Genomic DNA, 13,176 nt, shown 5'->3' on the forward strand with positions numbered 1-13,176 from the left:
GCGCCCAAAGGAGCCGATTGACCTTCTTGGCCGTTGCCCCTCTGCTGCTATCGGGATCGAGCAAATGTCTAAATAAGAACCAGGGGTTCTTCAAGCCAAGTTGGCCACTTAGCCTGTTGCACAGCTGCATCTATTGAGCCGAATTTAGCTCGCGTGAATACTCCAGTACTTCCGCCTCAGCCTGGGCCAGTGCTAGTTTAAGTGTGCGGTTATGTTTGTGCTTCATCCATTCTGCACGGAGAGTCTGCTGCTCTTCCCAGAGGCTGATGAGCTTATAGTCGGGCCTGGGGCCATCTTCCTCGGTGGGCACCTCCGTCGTGGCTTCTTCCTCATCTTGGAGGAGCTGCGCCATCCACTCGTTTAGGTCTTTAATCTTCGTTGCTGCCTGACGGTTGCGTTTGAATCTAAATTGGTCCCACTCAATTGGTATGTTTGACGAGCAGTTTCTTCTTTTTATTATACCCCGCAACAGGTATTCTAATGTCCGGGACATAATGATCACTGCCTAAACTGAGGCCTGTATTGGACCACGTCGCGCCCTTCACTTGCCGGACGAAGGTAAGATCGGGAGTGGTGTTTCGTGACACGCTGTTGCCAATACGTGGCGGCTGCGTGGGATCTGTGAGCAGGGTCAAATCGTGGTTGTGGGCCCCATTTGCTATCGACACTCCCTTCTTAGTATTTCGCGGGTAGCCCCACATGTTATAGCTTGCATTAAAGTCTCCCAGGACGACGAGCTGGGCTTGTGCCGCCTCTTTCCTCGATTTTCTCATGATTGTGGGGAAGCGGATAGTATTGCACTTTGGCGGGCTATATATGTTTAGTATATAGAGGCATTTATGCTTCCTGTTTTTGGGCATTAGCTGCATGAAGGTGTAGCGCAGATTTTCGATTTCTAAGTCGATTTGCATTGCGGCGATGTTTCGATGCACAGCAATGGCTGTTCCTGCACTCGGTTTCTTGCTTGCAGAGAGCTCATTAAAACAGGCGACGACATCGCGATGACAGCGCGATGACATCGACCTTGGGGTCGAGGTCCACCATTGCGAACTGCAGCGCTGCCCTCTTTTTGGCAAACGACCTGCAGTTCCATTTGTAATATCCTAACTTGTTCCGCCATCCCCTATGCGGAATAACATGGACCTGGCGTCGGGCGCATCTGTGGGGATGCCGTGCCCGTTGTGAGGTCGTCCTGCGTGACTCCTAGCCACCATGTTCAATGGTGGAAGCGAGGATTGCGGAGTGTCTGTGTTGCTGCCTAAGGTGGGTAGCATGCTGATGATTTCGGTTTTAAGCATTGTTAAGAATGGCCCGCTGAGGTGCAAGTTTTGCCAGCCAGTTGCGACAGCGGTGTCAACTTTTCTTGGAAAGTCACCGTTACGCCCTAGCCAAACGGCGTCACTAAATGTACTGTGTGCGGAGGACAATGCCGCGTCCTCGCCTCTCCGTCGCGGGAGCCGAGATGAGTTCGACGAACCAGGCTTTATGACTGAACACGCCACCGCCGACCCGGTCTGCGGTGAACAAGGGAGTCCCCGAGGGAACGTAGTACGAGGCCCCTTCCCACGCACCGTTCCTGACGTCAGCCCCGAGTTCTGCGAAGACCGTCTGACCTCGGTTGAGGACCGTGAACCTGTGCGGAAGTGTGTGTGTGTGTAATCCCTCGTGCAGAGAGGCGACTCGTTTACGATGACTGGTCGAACGTTTCCCTCACCTTGGGATCGGGGGAGGACCGAGTGTTTATAAACAGCTGTTGTGCGGCTGCTCAGTGTACTTTCTCTCGCGGTCATGCTAGACTGATGAACTGCAACGTCCTTATGTAGATACTGTAAATAAACCCATATTCCTCGTTCTTGATGAGAAGCAGTCCTTCCCTTCAACAACGTCCTCAGCGTGGATAAGTTGGACGACGGCTGGGCCAGCTACCATCTAATTCATGCCCGACTCCAATCTTGACAACTGATTACGAGCGATGTGATTGAGCCCCCAATCCTCACAGCATGTCATGGAAAGCTTTGAGTGTTTCTTGCATTATACACTGTATTGTGTTGAACCTTTCTTCTATGCTTTTCGCTAGGCTTGTCATTTTTTGTTCGACTGCTTTGACTCTTTCTTCGAGGCTGTTCGCGGGTTGTGCAGTGGAGTCTATATCTTCCGTTAGTTTCCTTTTAGCATTACTTGCCTTATCCACCTCCGTGCTCGCCTCAGCGTTCCTGTGTACGGATGCGGCAGTTTCTCTAGCTTTAGCTATTACCAGGATGGGCGTGGGATTTTCTAGCGCTCGGATTTTATTGTTAGCGGCTGCTACCTGTTTTCTGTGCTCCTTTACTTCTGTGGCTAGCCCTCTCACCGTTTCGTTGACTTCTTCTCCGGCAGGCTTTCTCCCCCGGTCTGTGCTGGCAGCAGGGGACTGCCGGACCAATCACTGTGTTTGTCCGTGCTGGACCCTGGCCAGCGATGTCGATCGGTTGGTCCCGCAGCCGTGGCTGGAGGAGCGACCGCGTGCGTCGGCCGTCCCTCTGCTGGAAGTCTGATCTCGGGAGCTCGAGGGGGCTTGCTGCCCCGGGATCGCGTCTTGCTGTCGGTCTTGCGTCACCTTGGTCCTTCGTATGCCTCGTACCGCGTCCCTGTAACCCATGTTCTGCTGGTTGGACTGGGGCGCCGAGGTGATGCAAGCCGTGCGCTCCTGGTCACTGGCTTGTCGTGGACTGTGCTGTTGCTGCTTGTCGTTGCTGCTAGCTGTTGTACTTGGGAATAGTACTTAAACTTACAGTTCCTACCACCGGTGGGATGGCCCCACTTACACACTACGCACCGAGCTATGCATGCGGGCTTCGTGCCCTACTCCGGTGTGGCATGTGTCTCATCACCACATCTCTTGCATTTTGCCTTTCGTTCTTGGGGACACACGTCTGTTCGATGGCCTACTTTCCGACAGTTAAAACAGGCTTCGACCCGGTCCCGGAAAGGGCAAACGACGTACGTCGCTCCCCAGTTCCTTACGTATAGTCCGGGTGGACGGCCCCGGCAAATATCGCCACAATGTGTTTGGATTTTCCCAGTCACCTGGCTCCGACGATTTGGGTGCCCTTATTTCTGGCTCGTAGTTCGTCAAAGATGGCTGCATCATCTTCGTCAGAACACGCGTGGTACAGTACCCCTTTGGTAGAGTTCTCAGGCGTCGGAGCGTAGGCAAAAACTTGTATTTCTTGCTGCCCGATTTTGATGACTTGCAATCTGATGTATCCGTCGGCCCTCCCGAGAAGGGGTGTTAATCAGCGCTGTATTGTTGGTATGGTGCACCCGGAGCTGATCCTCGGTGACGACTTCGGTGGGATTCACTTGCGTCGCGGCGCAGACTGCTTTAAATAGTTCTGTCGCACCGTAGCTCAGCAGACTGACTGCTGTTTGCGGTCGGAGAATGATTTTGTAATCTTCGGGCGGAAGTTTCGGCAGCGGCTTACGTTTAGGGAGTGGTGGCGGCCTAGCACGGAACCGAGGTCTCCCCTCTCACAGTGCACGGATCCCGTAGCGGTAGCGGTCTGTGTCGTTTCCGTCTCGATTCCGGGCGATTAGCGTGCGCACTAGCGCTGCGCCTCCAACTTCGTCCAGCTCCCACTGCGATACTCGTCTTCGGTAATCTTCTCGCCCTCTACGACCACTTCCATTATTGAAGGCTGCGTGGTTCAACGGAGCGCGCGATGGACTTATGCCGCGCCGGCGCTAGGGTTCGTGCCGGAGCAGAAGGGCGACTCCGACCACGCTGGCGTTAGGGCTAACGCAGCGGGTCGGCGCGGCAAGGCTTTTTTCGAGCCACAGAGGCGAGATAAGAGTCCGACTTGCCCTTTAGTTGATATCTGTCGATGTGAGTCGATCTTCCACTGCGTCCTTTGTGAAATTTCAGCGCGCAAAAGGTGATCATGCGGCAGAAACACTCACAGAACGATGGAGCGTGCGCCTCCACTCCAGCATGGCCATCCCGAAGCCAGTAGCTCCTTTTTCTTGGGCGCCACCATGGATGGATGGATGGATGATTGAGGCTCAACCCTTTGAATCGGATGGATGGATGGACGATTGAGGCTCAACCCTTTGAATCGGGCGGCGGCGCGCGCCACCTAGCCTTGAATGGTACTACATGCATGCATACATATGTATTCACTCCTTTACTTTTGCGTTGATATTATCCACCAATCAGATAGCCTCCGTTTAGTTATTTCTACCTGTTCAAAGTCTATTTTACTTTCACGGTCTTTAAAACCCAAAGCTTTGAAACCCCGTTACATTCAACTGCAGGGTGAAGTTGTTTACAAGCATCAGGTGTTCAGCTGTTTCCTCCTCCTCTCCACACGCCCCGCACAACAAACCTATCTCCTTGTATCTGGCTCGGTAAGTTTTAGTCCGCAGTACACCTGTCCTGGCCTCAAACAACAATGAGTTTCCCTTAGAGTTATCGTAAATATTTTCTTTGGCTATTTCTTGCTTAAACGTCCTGTATGTCTCTAATGCTGATTTGGTTTGCATCTCTGTTTTCCACATACCCCTCTCTGTCTCCTTAACCTTTTTCTTCACGGATGATTCCTTACCTGTCCCCCCACTGCTGTCCAAGTATTTGCTTGACAATTTTATAGTTCGCTTCCTCCACCTTGTGTCAACATTCCTCGTGTATAAGTAACTGAAAACCTTCCTAGCCCACCGCATTTCCCCCATTTTTCTCAATCGCTTCTCAAATGCTACTTTGCTACTAGCCTCTCTGCCCTCGAAAGAAGACCATCCCAGATCCCCCTGCACCCCAAGATTTGGTGTCTTGCCATGTGCTCCCAGAGTGAGCCTACCCACACCACGTTGCCTAGTTTCCAACTGTTGCCGGGTCTCTGCTCTTATACATAGAACTGCATTGGCAAAAGTCAGGCCTGGAACCATTACCCCCTTCCATATCCCTCGTACTACCTCGTACCTATTCTAGTTCCACAGTGCCCTACTCTTCATAATCGCTGCACTTCTGTTACCTTTAGTCGTTACATATTTTTCGTGCTCTGTCAGATACTCAATGCCATTATTTATCTACACCCCAAGGTACTTGTATTTATCGACTATCTCCAGCGTGGCCTCCTGTATCTTATGCTCGACGCAAATGTTATCATTAGAAACCATGACTGCTGATTTTTCTTTGCTAAACTTCAAGCCTAATCTGTCTCCTTCTGTACCACATATGTCCATCAATCCCTGCAGATCTTCTGTATTGTCAGCCATTAATACAATATCATCCGCGTACATCAGTCCTGGTAATGACTGTTCAATTAATTTGCCTTGTTTGAAAAATGATAGGTTGAAGCCGAGTGCGCTTTGCTGTATTTTGGCCTCTAAACCTTGTAGGTACAGCATAAACATCAGAGGTGACAATGGGCACCCCTGCCTAAGCCCCCGCCGAATCATTGCAGGATCCGAGACCTGCTTTTCCCATTGTATAATCACCCGGTTACATTTATATATATCTTTTCAGAAATTGGTTACTCCATCTTGAACTCCTAAAGTTTCCAGAATTCCCCACACGCCCTCTTGAAGTACACTGTATAGGCTCCCTTGATATCCAAAAAAGCCAGCCATAGGGGTCTGTGTTCCTTTTCAGCTATTTCAATGCAGTGTGTTAGTGAGAACAGATTGTCTTCTAGCCTCCTATGCTTCCGGAACCTATTTTGTAGCTCTCCAAGCACCCCCTCGTTCTCTACCCATGCCTGCAGTCTGTCCTTTATAATCTGCATAACCACCCTGTAAACCACTGACGTCACTGCTATAGGCCGGCAGTTATTTATGTCAGCTTTGTCCCCCTTTCCCTGATATATCATTCTCATCCTACTTAGCCTCCATTCGTCAGGTACTTCACCATCCATTAGCATTTTGCTCACCACCTCCCTTAATGCTTTCTTGGATTTCGGGCCCAATTTCTTTATTAACATAATTGGAATACCATGGGGGCCTGCCGATGTGCTATGCTACTTGGTACCCTCTTCTCGGCCCTTTCCCGCTCTCTTTGTCCAAGCGAAAGCAGTGGATTGCCCGGGCTATCCCTCTCCGACATACTGCATGTACCATTTCTCTGTTCTGTAAATCTTTCCCTCATCATGGTTCCTATATGCTCCATTGCCTCCTCTCCTTCTAACCGAGTACCTTGAGCTGTTACTATATACCTCTGCTCTAGGCTTGTCCTATTACCCAAGGAGTTCAGATGTTGCCAGAATTTCCTAGCTGCCTGTTTATCTTTTTTATTGCTTATTTCTGACAGCCATTGGGACCCTCTTGTCTTGATTTTCTCGTTGATGAAATAGGATGCTTCCCTTCTGCATTTTATGTAGTTTACCCATTTCCTCTCTACTTCTGCTTCAGGTTCTCCCTTACTTTTGTAATACCTGTGTTCCCTGGAGGCTTCCTGACGTTTCTTTATCGCCTTATTAACCTCTTCATCCCACCAGCTCTTGAGTTTTCGTATCCCTTGCCTTGTTTTCCTGACTCGCGTTCTACCTAGCTCACGCTCAAATAACTTTGGGTAAGTTCAATTTGTTTGGCCGCTATTTCCACTTGGTCTTCTGAGTAAAAAATCACATCTGGCATTTCCTCACGCGTCGTTCGTGCTTTAGTTTCCCTCTGAAAACTCAACTTGATACGTTTGTGGTCGCTACCTATACTTCTGGAGCCCTGTTCATCAATAATCATGGCTCCTAATCTATCGTACATCCTATGTGACATTAACGCATAGTCTATTGTCGAGTGTCGACCCCCTACCTCCCATGTTATGATCCCGTCACACTTTTCAGTAGAGTTACAGACAACTAAGTTATGCCTCTGACACATATCCAGCAACATGTTACCTGTGGAGTTTGTGCACACATTCATATCTTCAACATGCGCATTCATGTCTCCTAATACAATTATCTCACATCTTTTTCCTAGCTCATTGATATCCGCTGCTATACAGTCCAACATTTTTTTGTTTTCGTCGTTAGAATTTGATCCTGTCCAAATGTATACAAAGCCTAGAAGTGTTTTCGCCCCTGCTACTTTTCCTTTTAGCCATAAATGCTCCTTGCATTTCTGTTTGACCCTTTGCCAATTTGTATGTTTATGAATGAGTGCTCCAATTCCCTCGCCCTTTCTGCTACCCTGCACTCTGTTGCAGTATTCCCATGCATAATCAGGGTTACAGGGCGGTTGTTCCATGTCCCTAAGATGTGTCTCTACAAACCTATAAACCATTAAGTTCTCCTGCCTTAGTTGCTCTTCGATTTCCTCCCATTTTAGCCTATTTCTGCCACCTTGCATGTTAATGAACCCTATGTATGACTTAATTTGGCTCTGGTGCTTATTCCTGCCGCCTCTCCTACAGTACCGATGTTTGCTTGTTTGTGGCTCCTGCCTCGACTCATCCACGCCTACACTGGTTCTTTCAGCGCTCTGGGTCCCCCTAAAAAAGCTGTTGCCTGGCGACGTAGCCAGCGGGGGGGGGGGTGGCTTATGGGGCTTGAGTTCCCCGAAATTTTTTCGTACTGTCCATACACCGCCGACCAAAGCAACCCCCAGCGCCGAAAATCATTCTGAATTTTGTCTAGCATATCTTTCTCACGCTCGAAAAGACATTTCACCGCGAACATTGCGAACTCGGGCTGGATTTCGTGGCAATGCTCATGCACCTGGAGTCACATAGCGCAAGCAGCCCCATCCGAGCACAAAGTTTCAAGGGCGTTTTGATGGCGAACGGGCTCGCCGCGGCATCTTGCGGAGGCCGCGGTATCTACGGAGCGCATGGATGTCAATTGCGAAACTTTATGGGTATAAAGTTATCATAAACTTCTGATGTGAAAGGTGCATTGATACTTCCAAAGTTGTGCTTTGGATTTTCAATTGCGGAGCTTTGTGGGTTTAATGTTCCTATAAATATTTGACGCCAAAGGTGCATTGACTTTTCTAAAGTTTTACATCGGAACATACAACGAGACAAACCGAATCAACACACTATCAGACAAGTTGACAAAGCCCGCAGCAAGGTCCGATGAGATGAAGCGTTGTGGTGGTTCATTTCTGCCGTCATAAAACATAAAAAAATATCAACATTTTTTTTTCACCTACGCCAAAGCATCCACGTCAAGACACTAAAGCCAGCCAAGGTATAACTACGTTCTTATTAATTTTTTTCTACTTTGACTTTTATTCGCGAGGACACATTGAGCTTTTTTTTTCTCCTTGCTAGCCTACCCGCGGGCTGCCAGAGCCAGCCAGAGCGCATGCGTTTTTCTCGTATGGCACCGACCACCGCTCGGCGCACTTCGGTGCGCTTTCGCTTTTCTCTGGCCGAGTGGATTTTCGCCTGGCAGAGTTTTGAACGCTTTCTGGCTAGCAGACGAGAAAATGAAACTACGGTCGCTCGCCGCCATCACTGTGGGGACTCGACGAATTGCACCGCGTTCGCTTGAGCGCAACCTCTCCGGAAAGTCTTGTCTCGCCTGTGTAGGAACTGAGCAGTATGCGTATGGTTCTCGGTGGACCAAGCGTCTCACGTTTTCTTCGATATTCCTTCGGTAGCCACATTGTTTGCCCAAAGTAAGCATTCGATTGTGGCCAACATACTTTGCGTTTTTTTCATTTCGGTACCCCGGCCCCACAAAAGAAAAAAAAAAGACATTGTCGCGGCGCAGCGAATTGTCGCACGGTGAAAGTTCAATTTTGTTACTTCTTCTTTTGCGAAAAGTAATGGGCCACGGGACGCTTCAGTTACCGGATACTCTTATTATATAGTACTGCGATAGCAATTATATGCACACTCCAAGCGCATTCCTGCCGTCACCGTCGCCCTCATGTTTCATGTGAAGTCCAAGGGCGATAACATCGTGACCGCGCCGCAAGTGAAAGCGTAGGGAGGAGGGTGGGGGGCTGGAAGGGGTGAGCCGACGATGGTGGCTCAGTCTTGCGCGCGCAAAAGAGAAAAGCGGGGAGCAAGCGCGCCGCCTTCTGTCGCACGCGATACAACGGGGGGAGTGGATGGAATGGGGGCGGGATCTAGGATTCTATGAATCTGTGATTGCGCAACATGTTTATTTGCCTTGTTTGACGCATTATATGCAGTGACTTTTTTTAGATGCGTAGATTTATTGGAGACTTATACGTATATTTAAATAAATAAGAGTCAGTGGTAGACTTTTTGAAGCAGTAACGCAACGAGTTTAATGAGACAGGAATGACGCGACTCGTTAGACAATGGGACAAATGTCTAAATGCTCATGGAGACTACTTTTAAATAAAGCAGCCCGGTTGTCATATTCGCATTGGCTCACTTTCATTTGACTTGCCCTCGTATATTTTGCAGAACTCCAGCTTTTTATACGTGCTCTCTGTTGCGGCCATAATTTCGGTGCAATTACTCACGATACACGACCGGTGACAACTGATCCTGCGTAATACACTGGAACAAATGACAGCGTCATTGAGATTTTTCACTGGCCGTTGCATATGTACACGAATCTAAACAAGGTTCTTGAATGACAAATTTTCATTACCATTTTGTCCTCAACTTGTTAATTTCATGGTCTTTACATTTTTCATATGAGCGGCATGCACTGCTTTGCTGGTTTCGAACTGATATAGTTCTAAAGTTCGTGTGATATTTTATTTACTTATTAAATATACAAAAAACATGGAAGCGTTGATATCAGTTATTTTGGGCACAAGTTTTGGCACACACAAGTATATTCTTGTGTGAAACAATACATATTTTATTTGTTTTTATAGTTCGTAGCGTTCAAGAATTCGTTTGCAGCATCTTTGGCAACGGCAACGCAGTTATTATTCATGTATTTGATCCCCAGACACATTGTTTAAGAGGAAGCTTTAGCTCGGGCCCAACTATTCGAATACATGTAAAACGCAGAAACGATTTTCTGTGATAACTTCTGCGGCGCTATAACGTAAAGCTATTCCAAACTTTTCTATTCTATTTCTGCAATCAGCTCTACGCGAATGGTCAAAACCTTTTTCTGGATCACCCCCAGGTCGCCTCTCTGGGACGCGATGTCACGAAAACCGCAACAGCTTCCCATATGATATTTATTTTATTTATTTATTGGTACCTCAAGTACCCCATTTGATGTTTTTATTGAGGGGTGGGCATATTTAGATCATATCTTCAATGAATGCCTTGAACGACGTGCACACAATGATTATGCATGATTGGACAGAACAAAAGAAAAATAGGTATTTCTGATTCGACGCCTGTCCACCATTGGACTTCGGCTATTGGTCAAAAGCTTTTGGACTGCACCCACTTCACCTGCCTGTCACTCGACGTCACAAAACCGCAACAACTCACCGCGTCAAAGTGACGTGTACGCGTTAAAGATGCATTATTATGCCGAACAAAATTGATTTTTCTTCTGAATAGCCGCAGGCTGCCCCATGCCGAAACGAAAAAAAAAATGGCTGCCGCCGATCGCTCAGGCACTGGTTACTCGCACCTGTCGGAGAGCATGGGTTTATTTGCGTATAATAAACCTTTTTGCGTGGCCGTGTAACGTTTTCGAGCGCTTTCGGCACGTTTACGACCTCGTTCTGCCAACTCTTCTTTGCTGAGAATCCGTTTTAGCGTCATTCTTAAGCTTCCGTTGCATGCCGTCGCGATTTTCGACCAGCCAACGCAAGCTAAGTAAGGGAAAGTGGACCAATCGCAGACACCGGCACCAGATTCTTCATCCCGTTATCGATTTTCAGTGCTCGGCCCCATCGAATCCCTCTCCAATTGAGCGTGCTCCTCGCCTCTTGTCAGCCAATTAGGTAAGACAAGCCGCTCAGTGTAGGCAATGTTATTCGTTTTTCAAGCAAACAAAAGTGACCTCCTATGAACGAGCAGAGCGTTTGATTGGTCTGTACAGACAACCCTACGGGTGACCGCCCGATGCTTGCGTCGGCGGTTACGCGAATTTGACGTCAGGAGATTGGAATAAAAACATATTAGAATAGTTTTACGTTATAGGGCCTCTGGATTGCTTTCAATGAAATTTGTTGCATTTGAGAGAGAAAGTTAAATTTTAGTGTTTGTTGGAAGCGGAATTTCCATTTAGGGCCTGAACACTGTTCAAAATATTTTGAAAAACTCGAAAGTTCCAAAGAAATAGAAGCACGAAGTTTACAAACTAATAGCTCTACATCAAGTATATATGTCGCTGTTCTGTAAACGGCCTCTTTTATAACAGTCAAAGCGGACAAATTTGATGTGTCAACTCGTATCTTACGTGAATTGGTTACGTTGTGTACAAGGGTTCTGCGAAAGCCGTATTTCCATAATGATAAATTTCTTGAGATTCATGTGTAATATAGCAATTTTTTCCGCTGTATATGTACTATTCGGTGCAATTCACAGAATTGTACTATCATTTTTCATTGCTGAGTTAGAGCTTTAAACTTGAAAGTATCGTTTTCTGAAAATTTGCGATCTTGGTCAATTTTTAATAAAGAATTGACAACCTAAATGAAAAATTCGAAACAAGCAGTCACTAGAATTTTAGTTTTTCTTTTAAATGCAACAAGCCTCGTCAAATTTGCTGCATTGGTTGCCGAGAAAAACGAATTCTCCTTCTACATGTATTAAGATGCGGCACACGAGCTAAAGCTTGCTCTTAAGGAGGTCGAGCTGTAATGTGAGCACCCCCCGAACGAAATTTCTGGCTACGCCACTGCTGGCGACCCATCCTGCCCCCTATCCTTTTGCCAGTGGCACCGCTGTAGTGAATGCCATCCTGCACAAAAGGCCGGAAGCCGGCTCCGTACACGTCCCTGTTGACCTCCATCACGCTGTACCCGAGTCGTCCGCTCAGACTCCTAATGAGCCGATTGGCCTCAACCACCCTCCTTTCTACCTGGTAAGAGTGGCCCTGGACCTCTGGGATAGTGCATATGGTCACATGTACCCTCCCGGAGGCCTCTCTAAGCTTACTCAGCCCAGTCTCTATGGGCCTCTCAAGGTCCTGGTTTCTCCCCTTAAGCACGTCATTGAGCCCAGCATGCATAATGACCAAGCTGTCGCTCTCCGTGCTGTCCCCTACCACTTCCCGCGCCTTGGTCATTGCTTCCGCCATGCCCTTGCCCGCTTGCACCTCCACCTGTACTCGCCCGTCCGCCTTCACTCTCGCCATCACGCCTTGTTCAGCCCTCCCCACGTTGGAGTCCCCTATCACCAGGACCCTTCTGCGTGCGAATCGTTCGCCTCCACCCTGTGTCCGCTGCCCCTCCCTTCGCGCTCGCTGGCACCCCTGTGGCTGCAGCGTCGCCTCACTCGGGGCGTGTTGCGCTGCTTCGCTATAACTACGCCGATTCACCGGCGGCGAACTGACAACCGCTTGCTCTGGCTCCCTGCCTCCCACTTCGCCTGTAGGGTCTACCATACTTCCTGAGTTTTTGCCACCGCTTTGATGTCCTGATCCGACATTCTCCGCTGCCTGCGTCTCAAGCGCATCGAGCCGCCTTTCCAGTTCGGCGCTCCTTTCTTTCTCTTCCTCAAGCTCGGCCACGGTCCTTAAAGGGAAGCTGAAACGGTTTTCAATTTCCATGAATTGCTGGGGTTGGGAAGAACAGACCTATTAATTTACGGTTCTGAAATATTTTCTTTGTATTGTCAATATAAGGGGCAGAAATCGCTTTCTAAATCCCCCCCGCGGACACGCCCCCGTCGCTTCCCAGAGCGCCGGGTGAGGAGACAGCCGGAGGAGAGAACCGGCGAGAGTGACGTCATTCCCGGGGACCGTACTGCCGGACCGGCGTGCTGGCATGTGCTGGCATGTTTGTTTCCATCCTGCGCTTTACTAAACGACGCTGCGAGAGATCTGCCGCCGCTCACGTTTCTTTTGCGATTTTCGTGAACATGCCCTCGTTCTGTGCAGCATTCGGCTGTGCGAACACAGGTGGGCGAGACGATGTGGTGTTTCACATGTTCCCGAAGGACAAGAAATTTGCAGCGCAGTGGGTCCGTGCGGTGAGGAGAGATAATTTCTTGCTGACGAAATCAACTGTGCTGTGTTCGGACCATTTCCGCGACAGTGATTATCATCGGAGCTTGACAACGATGCGGGCAATCGGTATTCCAATTAAATCGGCGCGACTGAAGGCCGGCGTTGTTCCGTCTATATTCTCCCACAAGAGAAA

At 48.7% G+C, this 13,176-nt stretch overlaps 2 protein-coding genes across 3 annotated transcripts in view; both read right to left on the minus strand.

The window, feature by feature from the left end:
* LOC126548185 (aromatic-L-amino-acid decarboxylase-like) overlaps positions 1–13,176 on the minus strand; it is a 93,132-nt gene that overhangs the window by 18,267 nt on the left and 61,689 nt on the right. The gene's annotated exons all lie outside the window — the stretch shown is intronic.
* Positions 7,425–12,463, minus strand: LOC140215490 (uncharacterized). Its single transcript, XM_072286014.1, has 3 exons — positions 12,422–12,463; positions 11,708–12,287; positions 7,425–7,465 (listed from the first exon to the last, which is right to left on the minus strand). The coding sequence occupies exons 1-3, from the start codon at positions 12,461–12,463 to the stop codon at positions 7,425–7,427; spliced, it is 663 nt and encodes a 220-aa protein (XP_072142115.1).

Source organism: Dermacentor andersoni, chromosome 1 (genome assembly GCF_023375885.2).
Source record: "Dermacentor andersoni chromosome 1, qqDerAnde1_hic_scaffold, whole genome shotgun sequence".
NCBI classification, from domain to species: Eukaryota; Metazoa; Arthropoda; class Arachnida; order Ixodida; family Ixodidae; genus Dermacentor; species Dermacentor andersoni.

Excerpts from the sequence above, each read along its gene's own strand:
- LOC140215490 (XM_072286014.1), bottom strand. The coding sequence starts at position 12,463 with ATGTCGGATCAGGACATCAAAGCGGTGGCAAAAACTCAGGAA. Across the intron at positions 12,288-12,421 it reads CGGTGGCAAAAACTCAGGAA|GGGTGCCAGCGAGCGCGAAG; the intron begins GTATGGTAGACC and ends CTGCAGCCACAG. Across the intron at positions 7,466-11,707 it reads GATGGGTCGCCAGCAGTGGC|CTTTTTTAGGGGGACCCAGA; the intron begins GTAGCCAGAAAT and ends GCCAGGCAACAG.